The following is a 21577-nucleotide window of genomic DNA, read 5'->3' as shown; positions in this document are numbered from 1 at the left end:
CTCATGGTCACAAAATATCACCGGTATAACCCATGTCATGAAGACATAAAAGACATTTCACAACACCTGTGCATATATTAGTCAGATAAAGAATTTGTATGCCAATGATGTTGACTGTCTATATTGTGCTGCACATTTTGTAGTCTTCCACAGTGCACTATCCAAACATGCCTTAATGACTAGAAGAGCAGAGAATTGTCCAAAATGTCTCGGTCTGTGTGTCCCAAGACTTTTGTCTTCCTGGTGTCAACTCTCGCAGAGAGAGCCTAGCTCCCAGCCTGTGTCTGGCTGGTTGCTATATCTGTAGCCTGCCCGCAGCATCACTGTCAAAGTCACTTAGCATCACACTGTGCTTCACCCTCTACTACTGCTGCATTGTTCAAAAACGTAATGAAGTCTCTTGAAGACAATGATCCTCCCACACACGCAAAACAGTCCACTCAAAGATCTCACATAAAGGATGAACCCCCGATTGTCTCTCACTTCTTTATTTAATTGCTAGCTTTCTCACTGGCTTTCTCACTCTCTCGACTTGCGCGTCCAATCACCTGCCAGAGCTTGGAGGGCGTGCTCCGTCATCCGGCGGACAACCGGACGCAAATCCGAGAGCTTGGTCAGACGCTGATCGATGGCGGCATCCTGGATGAGCTCATCGGTGAGAAACTCCAGGCCTTCAATTCCCGCTATGAGCAACTAAACCAACAGGTGAGTTTTATTTTTTTTTAGCTTTATACAGTATAGGCATACAACACTACATTTTTATATATGTTTAACGGAGAGCATATGCACCGTATTGTATAAAAGCACAACGCTAACATAGAACCTCATTAGGGCAAGCTTAATAGAAAGTTAATCCATGGATGTTGTTCCTACCATAATGAACCATATTGAAATTAAATATTGTTTTCAGGCTGTCAACAGACAGACGGGCCTGGAGCAGCAGCTCGCCACACTGAAGGAGAATGATGAGGCACTCCAAACCCTCCAGGAGTCTCTTTCTCAACTGGACCGCACACTCACCTCCTACCTGACCGACCGCATCGACGCCTTCCAGCTTCCGCACGAGGCACAGGTACGCCGTGCAAAGTTCTGACGTTTCTCACCACATTGAAAATGCAATATTTGAAGAAACTGGGCGTGAATGCGAAAGCTGAGCTCAAGCTGAGTGCAACGAATTGATTTGTTACAACGTAGAATAAAATGAGAGTTGAAGATGGACAAGTTTGAATTTGAATACATTTTTTTCCAGGACATTGGTGCTGAGATTGCGACCCATGAAGTGACGGTGGAGGAGATGCGAAGGAGGAACGTGGCCAACTTGCCGCCACCGGTCACGGATGGCAAAGCTGCCAAAGGTGGCACCATGCTGGATCAACTTCAGGTAACAATGAGCCCTCCTGACGCTGCTGGCTTTTGTCACACCATATATATATTTTTTTATTCCTTCAAGTGAGGCTCAAATCTACGGTGGTAGTTTCTCATGTGCTCAGCAATTTGTGTATATGGGAAAAAAAAAATGGCAGTAACTACTCACTTTAAAATTCATCCCAAAAATGTCTTCCATTCATTTCCTAATGCAGAGAAAACTTCGAGAGATATCCACAAAGTACCAGCTGTTCCAGAAGCCTGCTAACTTTGAGCAGCGCATGTTGGACTGCAAGAAGGTTCTCGACGGAGCCAAGGCCGAGCTGCACGTTCTGGATGTCAGGGATTTGGAGCCGGAGAAGATCCAGTCCCATCTCAACGGCTGCATGGTGAGACAGGAATTCGTACTACTTTTTGTACAGCGGGACTCTGAAATATTCAACTTGTAAGTCAAGGTCACTGTTCATTATGCAGGTTGTTTCCCCGTACTGATTTCCCTTTTCTCGTGATTGTGCAGAAACTGTACAAGCTGCTGAGTGAGGTGAAACTGGAGGTGGAGACGGTGATAAAAACGGGTCGGCAGATTGTGCAGAAACAACAGACGGAGAACCCCAAGGCCATGGACGAGCAGCTGACCGCTCTCAAACTGCTTTACAATGACCTGGGGGCGCAGGTACAGTGAAACCCTTGTGTTCCATATAAACCCCTCGAGGTGAAAATCCACAACATAGAGACATCATGTACATTTAATAAAAAAATAGCTTCATACTGACATAGAAGGAAAATGGTTTAATATAAGGCATTAAAGGTTGAATGTGTGTTTTCTTTCTTTCTTGTAGGTAACAGAGGGCAAGCAAGACTTGGAAAAAGCCTTGTCTCTGTCGCAGAAGTTCCACAAGGAAAGCGCCGCCCTCCAAGAGTGGCTGACCACCAGCGAGGCTGCACTCCAGCAGAAGAACAACAGCGGTGACATGCCGGCAGACATCGATGCTGAGATTGGCTGGGCGAATGTGAGGACAAATTATTCTTATTATTTTTATTATTACGGCATTATGAATCTTTTTTTTGAGAAGTTGTAGTCAATATATAGCAAATCTCAGGTCATATAATCTAAGGTCAATTAATTTAATTAGTCTCTGCAACCTAGTCTTTCCACACTTGGCCAGTAGGGTGCACCCTAAGCCAGTTGGACGCTTAGAAGAACTTCTTCCTTCCTTTACCACTGGTGTTATCTCTCTAAATACAGATACAGCTTTTGTAACTATCATAAAACACGAAACTGCTCTTTGTGGCATCACCAGGGCCTTTTGAAGGAGTCTGAACGCCGCCAGCAGGAGCTGTCCAGTTTGATGGAGACAAGCAGCGGGCTGCAGACGCTGGTGGAGGGCAGCGAGACACAGCTGGAGGACAAACTCTGCGGCCTGAATGAGTCCTGGAACCAAGTCCACACGTGGATCGAGGACTGGCTCAGTGCTGTGCTGGTGGGTGCAACAGTATTGAAAAAGAAAAATAGGGGGAGGTGCCATAGTATGACGCCAAATTGAGCCGCCTTGTGATCACAAATTTACAATGATTTAAAGTTAATTGGGACAAATGTATCATAGATCATGAGCCCCATGCTGCTTCACCAAGCTTATCTGTTATTGCAGAGCCACCAGAGCGAGGTGGAAATTCTTGACGAGAACCTGGCTCACATCAGCACGTGGCTCTACCAGACTCAGATTCACCTGGACGAGGCGGAACGGCTAGAGTCGGCCGAGCGGGAGAAGGTGGTCAAGGTGATACAGTCATTTAAATATCTATGACATGGCGGCAGCGCAAGCGACGAACTGCAATATATTAGTGTTTAACCATTGTGTGCTGTGTCATCAGAACATGCTGGAGGAGTTGGAGGACGTCGGGATGCGCGTGGACAACGTGAGGGACCAGGCTGTCATCCTGATGACCAGCCGGGGAACCGCCTGCCGAGACGTGGTGGAGCCCAAACTGGCCGAGCTCAACTGCAACTTTGACAAAGTCTCGCAGCACATCAAAACTGCTCAGGTATAAAGAAAACCCCCCAAAAAACCCACTCAATATCATGTACACCTCATACCATGGCCAGCACATGCAGTGAATTTGGATCGGATTCCTGATTTATTATCAACTTCACTGGTTCCACTGCATTCTTTATTGTCATTGCATAATTCTCGATGTTTAATTTAGTGGAAGCTTTCAGGAAATTTACTGGAAATGTCCACCCTTCTGCAACAATAGTTTGAAGTCCGTGTTAGGATATTAAAAATGTGTGTTCTTGCGCAGATGATGACCAGTTTGGAGTCGGGAGGCGTGGACATAAAGCAGGAAGCACCTCAGCAGGTTCAGTGATTACACACACTACGCTACTCTATATAAATAAACTCAAAGTTGTGAAAGAAACATCTCACTGCGATTTTAGTTGAAGTTACATTGGCCAGCAGATTGTAATTTGCATTGAAAATCAGAAGCCATCCTCAGATTTAGCTTTTTCTTTAGCACGTACTTCAGAACCTGGAGACCTCGGTGGAAACTCAGACTGAAGCTCCGCTACCCAGCGAGATGCAGGAATTCCAGGCCGAGCTGCAGGACATACTCAGGACTCTGCAGCAGGACTCTGCAAACATCCCCGACGATGACAAGGTAGCGCCGCATTCAAGAATTTCTTTTTTTTTTTCTTTTTAAAGGCCGAAGCCGAAACAAAGTGTTGCTTATCTAGGTTTATGGCGCCAATTACGCTAGTGGCGCAAAGCTGGCCAATCAACAGTCAGGTCAATGTCCCTGTCAGGAAGCTTGATAGTGCCTTGGATGGGAAAGTCTGTTCTCTTTCAGTCTCTCGAGCTACTGATTCCACTTTTTTTCTCCCCTCCTGGCTTGTCTGGTGTCCAGCTGGATGAGGAAAAAGCCAGTGTCGAAAACCTGCTGAGACGAGGAGAAGATCTGCTTCAGCAGACGTCAGACGAGGTCCAGAGGGAAGAACTGAGGATCTTGCTGCTTCGACTCCAGAACCAGTACTCTTCACACAGGGTTCGACACGCACTCTTTTTCAGACGCCACCCTTTGTGCACTGCTGTTAATTCGTGTCTCTCTCTTTTTTTTTTTTTTAGGAGCTCAGGGTGCTGAGAAGCAGGCAGCTCGTCGTCGATTCGTCTTCCCACATGATCACGCAGCAGATAAGAGACATGCCGCCTCAGGTGAGCTTAGTTTGATCGCTTTTGATCTAGTTCAGCGTGACCCACTTGCTGTTCCGCTGTTTTTCTGAATGAAACATTAACTGGTGCAAGTGTTGGGACACAGACACTGTGTTGTAATAAAATAGAATGAAAAAGAATTACATAGGTTTTGTCAGAGGGCATCAATTAAATGGCCATTTTGCTGCCCTCACTTGAAGCAGTAAAAGACTGACAAATGGGCTCATCAGTACGGCGCTACTATAAGTTGGTCTTTGCGGAGGATAAAGAATATCAATTTCTGATTACTAGAAAAAGATTAACTCACACTACAGGGCACTATATAGTGAAGAGGGATTGATTCTAAGAGTGAGGTGAAGCCTTAATGGAACTGAAACCCTGCCAAGCCAAGTCAAATTTATGTGCCGTCCTCACAAAAGCACAACCACAAACTTTTTTCTGCTTTAAATGAGTTCACTTATTTCACGGTAGCTTCTCATGGTCTTTTTCTTTGTAGTTTTTACAGAAAAAGAATAAAAGAAAAATTTGATTCTGGCTAAAATGGTGATATCGTGACTGAGCCACAGTGACACCATCAAAATTATGGTCAAACTCCTAATTATGCAACTTTTAGGGCGTTCAGACTTCACGGTGCCGCAGTAATTGTGTTATTTGTTTGTGTGCGTGTATTGCAGGACGTCCAGTTGGTGGCGGATCGCGGCCGCGTTTCCTCGCAGAGCCCGTCAAGCTTCCTGCTGGACATCAACAAAGTGCTGTTGGCCATGGCCGACAACGAGCTGCTGCTCAACTCCTCCGAGCTCAGCGGGGGGCTCTACGAAGACTTCTCCAGCCAGGAGGACACGCTCAGGGTCCGTCCGGCTAGTTATTAATTTAAATCAAATTGAATTTTTGTGATGTGTTACATATTGGCCATGTAACATAAATGGAGCCTCTGGTGCACATGTCATTTGTGTTTTTCCTTCCTTCAGACCATCAACGAAAATCTGGAGCGGGTGGGCGAGCGTGTGGCCGAAATTCACGCGCGCCACCCGGACGTCATCCAGCACGCGTCGCCCGCTGAGGTCGCCCAGATTGAAGATTCGCTCACGCAACTCAACGCCGAATGGGACCGCCTCAACCGCATGTACAACCAGCGTAAAGGGTGAGCACGGCGGCGCCTTTCTACTCTTGGGCAGTTCAAGCCTCACCTTGATTTACTCAACATGCAAATTTCTCTTCTTCCCTACAATGGGAGTGTAATGACATTTCCTTAATTTTAAGTGGATTTAAAATGTTGTACAGACATGTCTGGTATGCACAATATTTTCTCTCCAATTTATACTTGCAATTTTTTTTTTCAAATGTGTTTACAATGTGTAAATCTACATTTGTAAAGACAAGTATTTTGTACAGGAGCTTTGACCGCGCCATCGAGGAGTGGAGGCACTTCCACTGCGACATGAATGACCTGAGCCAGTGGTTGACCGACACGGAGAGGCTGCTGTCCGACAGCGTTGGTCCCGAGGGACAGTTGGACCTGGACTCAGCACGGCGCCACCAAGAGGTCAGTAGAGGGTGCGCACACACACACACACACACACACACACACACACACACACACACACACACACACCCACCCATATACGCATGAAAAAAAGCATCTGTTCCACACTGGGGCATTCATGAAGTTAAATTAAAATGTTTAAACATATTAAAAAATGAATTAACTTAAATAACTAAATGAAAATGTGTTTCCATTTAATTGCAATTTAAAAAAAAAAGTACAATCGCGAACAGAGTCAGTGTTACAGTGGATTTCTCAAACAATCATCTTTAAATTGGTGTAAGAATTGAACAAAGAATTGGCCACTTGGAGGAAAAAAAGAATGAAAGTCTGTGAGGGAAAAAAAATTGCCTGTTATTTGTTGTTCTGTTTTTTTTTTCTTTGACTTTTTCATTTGCTTGGCTGAAAGTCTGACCATGTGGTCATTGGATGGCCATGACAGATGGAGTCATGTACAGTGTGATGAATCCTCATTTAATACGAGTTCAAAACATGATCGTTATCCCCTAGATATGCTTTTACTGTTTGAATTATTAGACGCTTGTTAGCCAGCCTTTGATAATTCAACCGCATTCCCTGTGGAGGGGTGTTGTTTGTACACTGCATCTATTAAACAAACAACTACAATCGATCCAAATTCATTATGCCCAAGAGAAGACGAGCCGGCGTCTTTGTATGGTTACTAAATCTTGAGCTACACGCCGTCTTCACAAGTTGTTTACACGCGTTTTCACAGGTTTTAAGAGCTAGTGAAGGGATTAAGCGGCACCAATTAGCAGAGAGGCAAGGGAGCCTGGGCTCAATTTTAGGATTTGGTGCTTGGCTGAAATTTATTCACGACTTGACTTGGACGTAGTGTTTATGAGACTTAGATTCGCACTGACATGAGTTTACATTTGAAAATCTGTGTGGTGTTTTTTTTTTTTGTTTGTTTGAATAGAAGAGTGAGGGGAGGATTTTTTAAATTAAAAAAGTCTTGATTTGACAACCAGCATGTGGACTGCGCTTAGGAATGGTAGGTGCTTTAGAGCGCCTCATTGTCATCCGTGAGTGCACACACATCACAAATAGACTGAGGCAGGGGCTTTGGGTTGACATGGTTTCTGTAGAGTGCCTCGTTGTCCTGATAGCTGCACAAAATAACATCAATTTCTCCTGGTTTTAGAAGTGGTATTTCATTGGCAAGTGACAGCTAAGTCGGGTCTGCTTGCAGTGCATTCAGTGAACATACCACACAGTGTTTGAGAGCAGAATGAATGGCTACAATCTTGAGGCATTACCGATGGCCAACAGATGGCAGCGTTGGATCCCTCTTGGATCAGCTCACTGTGTGTCACAACAATGTGTAAGCTCCTAAAACGTGACATGCCCTTGGATATACGACTGTTTCAAGCAAGATCAAAGCGTTTGTCACGTGAAATTTGTCACAGTTTCACAACGGAAGACATGATGGGGATTAATTCAATTTAGAAGTAGAAGCAATGATGCAATCTATGTACACACCGTCAAACACATGCATGAAACGTGCACGCACACACACTACTAAATACTACTATTAAATAACATCCAAATAGTTTGTCAAATGTAAAATTGTTCCACTGGAGAGTGAAAGTACATTATTTTGCCGTGAAAATAACATTTTCAATTTTGTGGTTGGTATTTTACAAAAGAAAAGGACTGTTCAGTTGTTTGAGGCGCCACAGAAGCAAAAATTCTCAGTTGCACAGGATGAAACAAACCCATGTTTTACTACTGATTATTAAAAAATGGCATCAAGTATCAACACACAATTTTTGTTGATGAAAGAAAATAGTTTATTTCATTTGGTAGTTTCTGTGTTTATGTCATAAAAAAAAAACAACAACACAATATTCTGTCAGCCTTGAAAGGAGCAGTCAGAATGCTTCAAATTGGCTGTCACTCAAGCCATTAATTTTCACTTTACAGGCACTAGGATCTGATTTGTAAGCCCTGTCGATTTCTCGAAATTAGTTTGGAATCTGTTTCTTCCTCTAGGAATTAGAGGAAGGACTTGCCAGCCACCAGGCCATCCTGGCCGGTCTCACCCGCACAGGAGAGCGCATCATCAGCCAGGTTTCCTCCCCTGACGGCGCTCTGCTGGAAGAGAAGCTCCACGTCCTGAGGCAGCGATGGAGGGCTGCGAAGCGCCAGGTCGCGGACCGACAGTGCAGGTATTCATAGAAACGTAGCTATTAATGGACATGAGGGTAGATGTCGATATATACTTGTACTGCCATCATTTCGTTAACTGGATTAGAAGTTTGGGATTTCCAGTGTAGTACAGTATCGAGATCAGCACTTCCTGCCTCTCTTCTTTGTTTTCTTATCGGTCGCGGTCAATTAGTTGCCAATGGTAATTTAAATGTAAATTTCGGGATTAAGTCTGCAACCTGGAGGGAACTAGAGATCCCAATCTGGGTAAATAATGTGTCTTTGCAGGCTGGCTGCAGGCGATGCTGCCCTGGGGGACCTGATGAGGCGAAGCGAGGATTTGGCTTCATGGTTGCAGCAGGCCGAGAACGTTTTTGTCACTCTTCCCATCTCCTCCACCGACCAGAACCTCAAAGAACTCAAAGTAGGCATTTACCGTATTTTCTGAAATGGTCTGGAGTGCCTTTTAAATAATAAAAAAAAAAAAAAGTCACATTTTGGCTTTGTGTTGCAAAATTTGAAGTGGAAGCAGGCTTCGATGTGTTACATCTTGAGTGACGTGAAAGGGAAAAAAACCTGTCTTTCACCCCGAGGAGCCACAAATTGGACTGATGCTTGAGGCGAGGCGGTCGACGAATTGAGCCACAGTGTTTACCTGAGCAAAAGCCACTTTACTTTTTTGTTTTTCTTCTAACTGACAAGCCTTTCAGCCCCAGGTTTTACCTTTGCCATTTGATCCGCCGAGGCCAACGTGATTAACTTTCTTTCGATCAATAGCACTTGATGACATAAACGACTCCAGTGTTTCCCCCTCAGGCCTTAGCCATGGAGATGGATGTGCAGAATGAACACCTGGTCTGGCTCAACAAACATGCCCCGCAGATCCTAGCCAGTCCCGCCGTAAACCCGCAGACCAGAGACCACCACGTGGGCAACCTCAGAGCCATCAACCTCAACTGGAGCAAGGTGGCATAAGCCGCGGGGATTAATTCATACGTCTTATGTATGCATTAAATACAGAAATAACACCCCATAATCCGTAATTGACACTACACCTTGGTAAATCAAGCAAGGTGCTGTTTCTTTGATAACCAAGAGAAGTTGCGATTTTGGAGATGTGTGGATTCCCTGCAGCGATGACAAAATATCCATCAATAAAAGTATTCTTCCCTGAACTGCTCCTCTCTTGAATCCCAACCTGCAGGTAACCCACGAGTTGTTAGACAAGGTGGGGCAGGTGGAGGCCAACCTGAAGAGTCACGCCCACTTCCGCGACAAAATGACCCGGCTCACCGACTGGGTAGTCATCACTCACCAGACCATCACAAATCGAGGCCTCAGTCCCGGCCAAGCGCAGGTACCGTAATTAGTGAACTTAATTCATTATGTGGGAGAGGTTCAGTGAAAATCGACAACACAGAGAAACCAAATGAAACAATATTTATTTATTTTGACCGTCCTGGCTGAGTCTGGCGTCAAAGCAGTTCTCGCTGCTCTGTGGGAACCGCAACATTTTTTGTTTGAGATGACTGAATGATGAGCCGTGATATAGTGATGGAGCGGCTTATTCACCAAGAGTCATCCTTTTAAAATACGTGACCCCTATCCGACTGTTTTCAGGCTTTGGAGGTCTCCATGAAAGACAGAAAGAAGGACTTGGAGGACCTTCTGGCCCACTCTATAGAGCTTCAGAGACGCCAGCAGCTTTCTCCTCATGAAAAGGTTCCCTCAGCCTAGTTGTGTGATTTATTCAATAAGCCTAAATTCACAAGCCTGTGTAATTACACCATATTGCAGCAGGTCCTTTTCTCTTCTGCAACTGATTGCAGCTTAATTGGCTGTTTTATTAAAGCGCCGTTCCTCATCTCACACACTCTCAATTGTTTCACGGCATGCGCGCGCAGAGCAAGGTGGAGCAGCTGGCGGCCGATTGGAAAGTTCTGGATGGTCGACTGAGGGAGTCTCTGCAGGCACACGTCTCCCCGTGGACGCTGCACCACACTCGGGTTGTAGAGCACCAGCAACTTGGTAAACAGCGGTCTCATTTTGAACACGTTTTACAGTGGAAATCATCTGTTCTGTTATCCGTCGCTTCCCCATTTTTTTCCCCCTGTACTTTTGTTTGCGAACCCAAAATACAAATTGAGAACATTGGCAAGGAGCTGCTGTGAGCCACAACTCACAACCAGACGCTTACATGCAGATGAATTGACCAAGCTGACTCCACTTCCTGATGTTGCCCACTAGGCATGCCCCTTGCAAGCACACATTCAGCACAGGAATACTACACGACATACAAATTATAGACTTTATAAAAAATATATATATTTTCTTTACACACTCTAATCACTTTTATTCAGCTTTTATACAATGCACAGATATTTGACTTAATTCAAATGGATTTATGGCATTAAAATGCGGATAATTGATTTAAAAAAATGTATTTTATATTTGTACTTTTTATTTAGTTCAATTATTTCAGTATTCATCTCTTCATTCTTTTTTTGTTGGATTTATTATTGACTGTGCATTCAACATTATTTTATATATTAATTTAGCCGCTGTAGAGGTTCCGCATTTTCATGAGTATGACACCCCCGGCATTATACAACACATTTGCGCTCCTTTCCCATGAATCATCAGCAGCATATGAGTAACGCAACCGTTTAGTGGGAACAAGTACTGTGGAGAAAGAGGAATGCTTTCATTTCCAGCATGAAATATGCATGCTGAAATTACAAATCAGCTGGTGAGCTACCCTCGCTGCCGAGCATCATTCATCACCATTTGACGTTTACGTTCAAGAACACCTTTTAATATTCATGCTCTCATTTTTCCTTCAATATGCATACAGTCAAACCCGGTAAATATTATTGGATATATTCCAGTCTCGCGTCTTTAAATTTTTTTTTTTAAAATAGTTTTACCACTCCCGCATTTTTGAACCACGATTAAATGTATTAAGACACACTTTTTTTTTTTAAATTGCAAATTCCTCATTTCATGCTAACGTCTGTGAAAGTTAACGGAAATGAGCAAAACAGAAAATATAAACCTTTTAATGGCTACTACTTTAATCCATTGTAGTCACAGTGTCTTCAGTGCCCTCAGCTGTCCAGATGGCCAGCCTGGCGAGCGAGGACCCCTATCACCAGACCCCACACACGCCCGACTTGGTGGCGCCCACCGACCTCAATGAAACAGCCACCGAGCTGGCGGACTGGCTGGTCCTCATCACACAAATGCTCAAGTCCAACATCGTCACGGTGGGTGACACCGAAGAGATCAGGACCACCATGGCGCGCCTTCAGGTGAGAGCAGCATTTGTTTCTAAGCACCTCTATTCACTCGCAGAACTATCGGGCTGAAAAAAAAAAATTATATAAAAATTTTTGATTCATCCTCTCAGGTGACCAAAAGTGACCTGGAGCATCGTCACCCTCAGCTGGAGGATATTTTCACCCTTGCACAGAACATCAAAAACAAGACGTCCAACCTGGATGTGCGCACGTCCATCACGGAGAAACGTGCGTGCTATTCAATTAGCATCACCCTCTCCGTTGTGTGTATATTTTTTAAAAACACATTTTCATTCTCACCATATCGCCAGTGGAGAGAGTGCGCAACCAGTGGGACAACACGCAGCACGGCGTGGTGGCGCGACTCCAGCAGCTGGACAACATGATTGGCCACAGTGACCAGTGGGAGAGTCAGCGGCGGGAAGTCCAGGCTCTGATCGGGCACAAGGAAGGATGGTTCCACAACATGCTGCAGCAGTCCCGGGAGTCCAGAGACCCTCTGACCATTCAGCTGGCTGACAGCAAGGTGATGGTTGATTAAGAGTAGACCAACAAAATCATCTCAAGAACCCATACCCGAAAAGATACAGGAAGTCTTCCATTGTAGTATAAAGCAGTCATTTTAGGGCTCATATCAGCCATTTCCTTGCCTTCCAGCATTTGTATCAACAAACTGCCAGTGAAACTGATGTTCCTCAGTAACATGAATTTTTATAGGTCTGTCTATCATGAGTAGAACCACAAAAAAATTCTCTCGAACCCATACCCAAAAAGACACAGCAAGTCTACCATATTGGCTCAAAGCTGCTGTTAGTGTCATTTCATTTTTTTTTTTTTTTTTTTTTTTTTTGCATGACCAGGGATAATCAGGCTTTAAACTACTACCAGCTTTCAACCACGCATACTGGAAAGATAGATGACGGCAAGTTGGGAAACATTTGAGTTTCCAGACAGGCGTGGGGGTGCGAGGGCTCTCTCATTTGCCGCTTGCAGCTTTAATTACCAGCACATTTCAAAGTGTGATTAAAAGTGCAAGATGGGAAATGAATCACCTCTCTGCAGTATCCTTTGGAGGCTTAATAGCATCAGCGAACCCACATCAACCATCATCCTCATGCGAGATGACAAATTGTGCCTTGTGAGAGCCTCCGACGCACTGCGTGGGATGAACACTAGGGGGCAACTGAGAGCAGCGAGGCCACAGCAAAGCTTTGTTTGGTCAAATAATGATGACTAATTGCAGTCAAGACAACACAAATGTTATTTAAATGAACTGACTGTTGTTATTTTTAGCAAAGGATGCATCAGCATCCCGCCTCTGTCAGCGCTTGATCATATTTCCTGATGTTTATGTCGACGCAGGCTTTTTTGCTCGAGTTGAGTCGAGGCCAAGCTGCGGTGGCGGCCTTCAACGAGCTGTCCGGTCATCTTTTGCGCGAGTACTCCGCCGACGACACCCGGCGGGTGAAAGAAGTCACTGATGCGCATAACGCCGCCTGGAACAACCTCAACAACAGGTGCCCAGCATTTTTTTTAAGCCTTTTCATCCATGAATAATGACAACGATGTGGTTATATTACTCTTCAGGCCTCACATATTTTTACAAGCTGTTAAACACGTTGCAGGACAACTCTACGGTGGGGCACTCTTCAAATGCTTGTTTTATTCTACATGAATGACACTGCACGTCAGTCACTGCAGTGGACGCGTGAACCATTCCATCCAAGGCCTCTACTACTCTCGTATTTTCACTTGCGAATCTGGTCATGGAACAAATTAAACTTGTATCCCAAAAGCACTGTTGTCGTAGGAAAGGACAAAGACATTTATTGCCTTCGTTCTGTGCAGGGCCAATGACCGCCACGGGCAGCTGGACGACGAACTGAAAGGCCTGCAGGTGTCCCTCAGGGAGCTGGAAGCCTTCCTCAAGTGGCTCCAGGAGGCCGAGACCACCGTCAACGTGCTGGCCGACGCCTCCCAGAGGGAGGACTTGTCACAGGACTCCGTCCGCGTCAAAGAGCTCAGACGACAGCTGGAGGTAGGAATCTGTGTCGAGATGCTGTGTGTGCGTGCGTGTATGTTTTTCTTTGTTTGTCAGTACCACAGGTGGGAGCTATTATCTCAATGTCGTCCCGCATTAGTGCCGAGGTGAATCCACGTGTGTCAATGAGAGGGCATGTTGAGGGGTGTCTGAACACGTGTGCACATTGAGTTCAGCTCATTGCTTCCTGGATATGTTTAATTTTGCGTGTGTTCCTGTGACCCCCATTTAATGCTATTTGACTGTATCGTTAACGGAGATGTTAGATTCACTTTGATCCTTATCCTCTGTAAAGAATGGTATCAGTGATGAGCTCAGAATTCTGCTGCGATATCTCAATTAATCACATCTTGGACTGATGCAGCGTGACAAAACCGATTAACCCAAAAAAACAAAACAAAACACATTCTTGTACTGAATCATTCCACTCTGAAAAGAGTTCTACTAAATCATTCAACGCTCCCGAATTAGTATCACATCCATGCCTACGACGCATGAGTAAACGCCTCGGCACAATTGTCTCCAGCAAAAAGCAAGACTTGCTCCGCACCCCTGGGGCGCCCTGACATATCGCCTTAATTAAAGCCACGTCGCCTCTGTTTCTATCTCTGCCGCGCTTGAGATTGATGGATGGCATTCAAGTGTGAAAAGTCATTTGCGGAAATCGGAAACTACTGTGAGCTGAGGAAAACGTCATTATATGCACAATTTTGTTTTTTAAACGGTCCATCTTTTTCCTTTTTGACCACAGGCTTTTCTTGTAACGCACAAAATCATACATATACACACAATCATATATATATATAATAAGTGAGGCAACAAAACGGGCTGTTGTAATTCCTGAGAAGTCAATATTGTGCTTTGACTATAATGGCTTCTGTGGCACAATAAAGCTTCTCTAAACACTCTTCTTCCCCAAAGCTTAGCATAATCCCCCGACCACTGCCTGTGTGTGTGTGTGATAATGACTAAAGCAGCCTCTGTTGGTGTCAAATATTTGTCTTGACCTCACCGAATGTGAATGGCTACACTGGAAATGTATGTGGACTAGTATCCTCTTTGTCCTCATAATGACAACTTTGGTATGCAATAGCATGTCTCTTCTTGAAATATGTTCATTTACAGTTTATTATCTTCCAACTACGATGTAACATTTCACCTTATTTTTCGGAATTTATTGCATATTGTATTGATATTTGTATTCAGTGTGATATTTTGAGATTTCCTTGCAATATGCGACTTTATTTTCATAATTTACAACTTCTTGCAACATTACGACTTTCGAGTATTTTCATAACGATGTGACTTTGAGTAATTTATGACAGTGCTTTTTTTTTTTTTTTTTTTGGAATATATTACATTTCTCAAAGGGTACTTTTGTGTTTCACGTGGGGCGCGCTCTGACGGCACCAGGCAGAAATCCCCACGGGGACTTTGGCTTCCTGGAAGCTCCCTGTAACTCCTCCTCCTCCTTGGAGCGCGTGTTGACAATCACGTGTGTTATTACTCCGCCGCCTTCCCCATTGATGTAGCCAGTGCACAAAGGAGGCGCTACCTGCCGCCCCTCCTCGCTCCATCTCACAGCTGTCCTCTTCTCTCAAACGGGATCGCTTGAAGAGCGGAGTGGCTCGTCGTCTTGTCCTGCTCGGCACTTTTCAAAAAAATTCTATCCTTCTTCTTCTTCTTCTTCTTCTTCGTCACAGCCAATTTGCAAATGTGGTTGTGGAGGAGATAGTGAGTCTGGTCCGTCGCGCGATGAAAAAGACGAGCCATGCTTAGAGCTCAGTGCGAGTGAGTAAGCGAGCGAGGGAGTGAGCGGGGCACGTGCGTGCGCATCGCGTCGGCTCAGCTCAGGTCCAGCAGGCTTCCAAGAGAGACGGCGGACGCGGGGCGCCATGAGTGGGCTAGGGCAGTGATAGCATGCGGACCGGCGCCGGGCTGCTGCAGACTTGTGGCAGTTCTAAAATGATGGCCATGGTCCGGACCTCCCTCCAGAAAGTGGTGGTCTTCCTACACAGACTCCAGAGGATGGCGATCTCCTCGCCGCGCTATCAAAAACTCTGCAAGGTACGTGCGCGGGTGAGCGCAGCGCGAGGAGAGCACGGAGAGTTTATTTATTTATTCATGTATTTCTTTTGGTGGGAAAGTCATTTGAACTTTGCGTCGTCGTCATCATCTCCGTGGTGTGTGAAATTCTCGTCCTGGTTTTCAGGATCTCAACTCCGTGACATGCTTCCTCTTTCATCTGAGTTTTCTCGACCCCGGCGTGCTGTTTTGTCGGAAGGTGTTGGTTTGAGTCAGTTGAGGATGATTTTCTTGATAATTGCAACTACTTTGCTTGTGCTATTGCTTCTTTTTCTTGTCATTGAAGACTTGATTTTTGTGGTATTCCACATTTTCTTTATTTTTTTAATTGACATAATTGTGACTTTATCCTGTAATTCATGACTTTATTCTCATATTCGACATTTTTGTCTGAATATGATCTGTTCTTCAGAATATAATATATTTTCATTATCTTGTAACTTTTTTCCTTGGCTTGATTATCAAATGACTCCACATTTAAAAAAAATATATATTTTGAGGGTTTTTTGTTGTATTTTTGTTGATCATTAAGTTAATTTCCTTGAAGCGGGAACCTTTTATTTATTTATTTATTTTTTGCTAAAATGATCAACACAGATATTGTATGTAATTAAAAGACAAAAAAAAAAACATTTTGATTTTGCTTTGGTACTTTTTAGTGCATCAGTCAGGACTGAAATTGTGACCAGAACCTTTTCTTGACACAAGTATCTTTGCTTTACTACTTCAGCACAGGGTGTGTGTACTTTTGCATGCCTGCTCTAAAGTGAGGAAGGCCAAAATGGCACATTTCAGAGCTTTCCTGTGAGCAAAAGGCTAGCGTACGGTGACGTAATGCGCCACAGCTGGTTGTCATCGGGGTCCTTTTCATCACGGAGGATTTGGCCAATGTGGACGGGGGGGAAACAAATGCATCACAACGGTTTGTGATGGCTTGCCAGCTTCAATCACAGCAACATGTGACAGTCCAGCCTAAGCCAGTCCTAATCCATAAATCCATCACTCCTCAGCACGCCAACATGGGACTGTTTGCTTTGCGCTTGATTTTTTTGGGGGGGCATGTGGACTGTTGAGCGTTAACATTCGCCCTTTTAGTTTTGTCGTATTATTCTTACTAATACTGTACGAATGGTAGCGCTGGGCAATGAATTGAAATGTCATTGTGATTTAGATTTAGACTTCTCACGATCCTCCAAAAAAAAAAAAAAAAAAAAACTCAAAAACATCGAACATTTTTTTTGTAGTTGAGTTTTGATAGTTTTTGAGATCGGTGAATCATCGTTTCGTGACTTCACTATCATTCCAAATAATCGTGAGGAGCAAATACACATTGTCTTTGAACCAGATACCCAAAGGGACGATTTCCTGACCGTGAAGAGCCATCAATCGTTGACACTCACTTAGCGCCCAATGGGTTGCGTGAGGTGCTTCGCCCTCTCCTCATGCCGGACATGTCGCTGCCCTCCCGGAGGGCTGTCGCTCGCTAGCCTCCGGGTTGGACCGTTGCCTTCCGCTTGATGGATTTGATCACGGCCGAGCCTCCTGGGCCGGGGTGAAAGTTTCTGTTGATGTCTCAGTCGCAATGGTGTTTTGTCAGAGCCTGTAGTTTTTTTCTGCAACCATTTAGCTGGTTCACTAGCGTAACTAAAGAATCGTTTATCACAGTGCACCCCAGATATAGTCATCGTTCACCGTTTTTAATGTTTGTCGTTTTCACAGAGCAGAGAATATTTGCCTATTAGTATTATTGTATGCACTCTTTCTATGTGCTGCTGCTCCATATCAGTTGTTTGAAGGTTTATAATTGTACCGGAACATCTGTGCTAATGTCTGTTATCCTGTTTAAGACTTATGTTGCACTGTATATAAGCATTTGGTGAGACGCAACTATATGGTTTAGTTGGACATTTTGGCATACAGCTTGAAGCAAGCACTCTGGGCTTCTTATTTGGAGAACTGTGCAAGCGAGCAAAGTGAGCAGATGCCCAGGAATTACCTGTTAATGTTTTATTTGACACCTTTAAATGTGTTTAAAACCTGTGGAAAGGGTAAAACCTTTTTTTAATGGCGTTTGATCCCGAAAGGCTGTTGGATTAGCGGCGCAAACAGCCCAGTAGGCAAAAGTGGCTTTCGATCGCCCTTCCAAAGTTGTGCTTTGACAGGGGGGGGGGGGACGACAGCATACGCAGTCGGAGCTGGCAGAGTAATGAGAGTAGCAGGGCACTCCTCATGGGGATGTGAGGGGGGGAGTAGATGTGAGTGAGGGAGGTGGACCCTCCAGCCAATTTTCAACAACATGGCGATGATCAAACACACGCGGAGCTAAAACAAGCCATCGGGATCTTGCGGTGGACAAGCCAGGCGTGCCGCTCTTCAAGTCTTTTATCAATCAACTCCCGCTGACATAAACACAGAGATATGGCCACTGGCAGGTGGAATGGAGGCTTTTGGGGATTTCACGACTTGCAAGAAGACATACATTAAGCTAAATGTCATTAGTTGCACAAAGTAGCAAGTCCATAAAGCTTGGTCTGTTTGTATGCATTTTTCTCCCTCCACCCCCTACACACGCTTATTGAGCCACTAATGCCTCTGTGCGTTTTTAACATGGATTTGTGTTGTGCGCTCCCTCGTTCCATTAGCCGCTCTCCGGCCGGATGCAACGGCAAGCCAGACTCGCTAAGGCCCGTGTGCTTTATCGCCCGGCGCACTTTACGATGCCGCAAAGTGAACAAGCACGCAGACAAGCCTCTGGGCGGAATGAGGCAGCAATTTTGTTGCACGGAACAACACTTTTGACAGGGAATAACTCAGGGAGACGCGCTGTACGACAACTTGACGGCAACTTCGATTTCGACAGTGGGGTTTTTTTTTTTTTTTTTTTTTTGCAGTACAGGAACTATTTCCAAGTTTTGCTTTTTTTTTACTGGCCCTGTTACATCCAAAGGGTTTTAGCGTGTCACACAAGAAGGGTGCAGAGAGAAAGTCACACTGACCTGGAGTGAGGCGCTCCGGTGTCTAATTTACCTTGTCAGCGTGAAGCCTTTTTGACCTTCAGCCAGTTCCTGCGCACGCTCGCCGCTCCATGGGCACCTTGCTTGTTTGCCAAAAGACGTCATGTTGGTTTTGACAAGAATGTGCCACCTAAAACGATTCCCTCTCCCGGAGATTGCTTTCTATTCAAGTCTTTGAAAATGCAGAGCAGCGGAACTCCGATTTAGAGATTGTCAACTAAGTTTAGCGTTACCATTTTGCCATTACTTTTGTATATGGTAGATAAAAAAAGGATGACTGTATGCACAAAATGATATTTAAAAAAAAAAAACTAAATACCGCATAAATACAAAAATGAAACTCAAGTAAATTAACATATATTGCACTTTAATAAGAACAGGGGGAAAATAAATAATTCATTGAAAATATAAACATCTAAATATACCAACAAAGAAATACAGAATTAAAAACAACTCGCTACACTTTAAACACAAGAGGACATGTTTCGACATTGTTATCAATAAAACAATATAATGACATTTTAAAAAAGTTCAGTTAAAAAAAAAAAGTCAAATGAGATAAAAATTCATCATGATCTACTCGACCACATTAAAAATGAAATAAAAGATCACACGAGAAATTGGATCCTTTAAAAAAAATTAAAAAATTGCTTAATAAATGTAATTAAATAAATATACTAAAAACACAAATAAATAAATAAAATATGCCTTAGACTATATCTATAGTTTATCAATAATATATCTATAGTTTATCCTGGAAGGATCAGAGAATTAATTCATTTGAAATCAGCACCGCTTTTATGTCGAAGATAATGACTAGGGGGTAAGTCTCGGCTTTTCACATCCTGTAAAAGGGAGAGGAAAGCCAAAATATTTAAACGCTCTATATGTGTGTTTGGTATAAACAGGATATGTGTTGCGTTAGGTGGTAGAAAGTGTGTCGTACGCGGGGAAAAAAAGATGAATGATGAACCTGATGTAAAAAAAACAAAAAACAAAAAAAAAAAAAAGCCAATGACGTTCAACTTGAGCCTCTAAAAACGATTGAACTGAATTGAAAGAACAAAATGAAAAATCCTAAACAATTACTTCTACTCTCCATATAAAAAATATGCCTAATTTGGGCTACAATTGTGATCGTGCAAGGAAATGAAACATACGCAAGTCAGCCGGGTACAGGCCTCCGCATGCCTTTTCGAGGTAAGTTTAGTGGCGATTGTGCAAATGTTTTCTGCCGCTCGATGACAGCAGATTAAAGATAAAGCGGGTTATATATAGTCTGTAATCCCCGGTGGCGAACAGCTGGCCAGTGGGGCCTCACAGAAGCAGCAAGGAGGGGAACGGACGGATTGGAAATGTGAAATTTGCAAAACATGTTTCAAGATTAGAAGTGAGACATGAAGACGAGCCATGTTGTCGTAAGGCTTTAAAAGCCGCGCCAGAGTGCACGCGTTCCAAGTGTGGACAGCCGCTTGATGCCACTGTGAATCGTGGAGCGTTGCGTCATGTGACTGGAGAGAAACGTGGCGAGATGGAGGATGTCAATAAATATACATTTTACTTCTCTTTTTTTTTTGTTTCACTTCAATAGACATGGTGCTGCTCCTTCTTTCTTGAGCACCTCCGTCACCAGGGGGCAGTACAACACACGCATGGTTATGTACTGCACATGGAGCCGGTCTCAGCTCCTCAGTTAAGGCACCCAAAAAAAAAAAATAAAAAAAATTGGCGTTCCTCACAGAGGATAAAGAATGTATGCCTGTGGGTATTGTTTTATCTGTCTACATGGATCGCTGTGCTGCTTGTGTTCGAATAACCGTTGGTGAAAGGGGAAACGATCAACAGAATAAGCCGTAATTAAAATACTTGTTAGCATTTACAGAACTTGTTCTTTTAAAGATCTTCTACCCATTGTTAAAAGAATAGAAACACTGAGTAACCCGTAATAATGAGAGCAATATGGACACTCGTCGTTAAATCGTTGACATTTTTTTTTTCAAAGTCCTGTTGTTTATTTTTATCTCGTCATGCTTGACCGCCTTAAATAGGTTACCACCGCTTGTGTTCATTTGAACGCTCTAATTTGATGTCGCTAATGGCGCTAATTAGACGCGAGCTGTCTCCCCGACTGGCCGCAAATTGCATTCGGCCGCTCAAAATGTCTAAACGGGGACGTGTAAGTCATGTCGTCACATTAGAGGCTATTCTGGGTGTTGACTTCATCGATGTGAAATGAAGTTCTGGATGTGCGTGCGTGCGTGTGTGGTCATGTTTTCTGTTTGCCCTGAGGTTTGGCGATTTTTGTGGTAATTTATCAAGCCCTAATTTTGGATTGATGTTTTCCCGTTCCCGGAGAGAGGCCATTAATTACTACTAATCACTCTGGGACACACACATATGCACGATGGCCAACACACACACAATATACTGTATTTCCTCATAATGGTCAACATGACTGTTGCGAACCAAAACAGCAGCACCTACATACAATTTACATTGAACACCATCTTATGACCAGACTGCGTCCTCAACCGCAATGTTGCGCACGCGCCGGGCCATGACGAGCAGAAATCCAGATGTACATGCGCACTCCTGACATATCATGTGTCCTCTTTTCCATTCTGTCTTGCTCTATTTATAGGCGGTGTCGAGCCCCGCCCTCGTCAGACAGGAGCACGGTGACAAAATGATTGACAGGTCAATGCAAGCGTCTGTCCTTCTTCCTCTTAACCTTCTCCCTCTGGCATCGCCTCGATCGGACTGTTTAGTTCCTCACGTGTGCGCACGCACGCACACACACACACACACACACACACACACACACACACACACACACACACACACACACACAA

The 21577-nt window shown here is 44.1% G+C and overlaps 1 protein-coding gene across 2 annotated transcripts in view; it reads left to right on the top strand.

Annotated features, from left to right (window-relative positions):
* utrn (utrophin) overlaps positions 1 to 21577 on the top strand; it is an 82565-nt gene that overhangs the window by 26669 nt on the left and 34319 nt on the right. For both annotated transcript variants that reach the window (XM_019889636.1, XM_019889631.1), the window contains exons 28-54: positions 556 to 705; positions 911 to 1072; positions 1250 to 1381; positions 1581 to 1754; positions 1883 to 2038; positions 2205 to 2375; positions 2667 to 2846; positions 3015 to 3143; positions 3238 to 3408; positions 3667 to 3723; positions 3880 to 4023; positions 4270 to 4407; positions 4488 to 4574; positions 5246 to 5419; positions 5540 to 5712; positions 5964 to 6114; positions 8131 to 8306; positions 8575 to 8710; positions 9103 to 9252; positions 9491 to 9643; positions 9907 to 10008; positions 10191 to 10314; positions 11374 to 11597; positions 11696 to 11813; positions 11897 to 12111; positions 12948 to 13102; positions 13434 to 13623. In XM_019889636.1, coding sequence (XP_019745195.1) covers positions 556 to 705; positions 911 to 1072; positions 1250 to 1381; positions 1581 to 1754; positions 1883 to 2038; positions 2205 to 2375; positions 2667 to 2846; positions 3015 to 3143; positions 3238 to 3408; positions 3667 to 3723; positions 3880 to 4023; positions 4270 to 4407; positions 4488 to 4574; positions 5246 to 5419; positions 5540 to 5712; positions 5964 to 6114; positions 8131 to 8306; positions 8575 to 8710; positions 9103 to 9252; positions 9491 to 9643; positions 9907 to 10008; positions 10191 to 10314; positions 11374 to 11597; positions 11696 to 11813; positions 11897 to 12111; positions 12948 to 13102; positions 13434 to 13623 — 4092 coding nt within the window. The remainder of the gene's footprint in view (positions 1 to 555; positions 706 to 910; positions 1073 to 1249; positions 1382 to 1580; positions 1755 to 1882; positions 2039 to 2204; positions 2376 to 2666; positions 2847 to 3014; positions 3144 to 3237; positions 3409 to 3666; positions 3724 to 3879; positions 4024 to 4269; positions 4408 to 4487; positions 4575 to 5245; positions 5420 to 5539; positions 5713 to 5963; positions 6115 to 8130; positions 8307 to 8574; positions 8711 to 9102; positions 9253 to 9490; positions 9644 to 9906; positions 10009 to 10190; positions 10315 to 11373; positions 11598 to 11695; positions 11814 to 11896; positions 12112 to 12947; positions 13103 to 13433; positions 13624 to 21577) is intronic.

Source organism: Hippocampus comes, unplaced genomic scaffold, assembly GCF_001891065.2.
Source record: "Hippocampus comes isolate QL1 unplaced genomic scaffold, H_comes_QL1_v1.1 scaffold397, whole genome shotgun sequence".
NCBI lineage: Eukaryota > Metazoa > Chordata > Actinopteri > Syngnathiformes > Syngnathidae > Hippocampus > Hippocampus comes.
The sequence above is the reverse complement of the archived record's forward strand: the minus strand, read 5'-3'. Positions and strand labels throughout refer to the sequence as shown.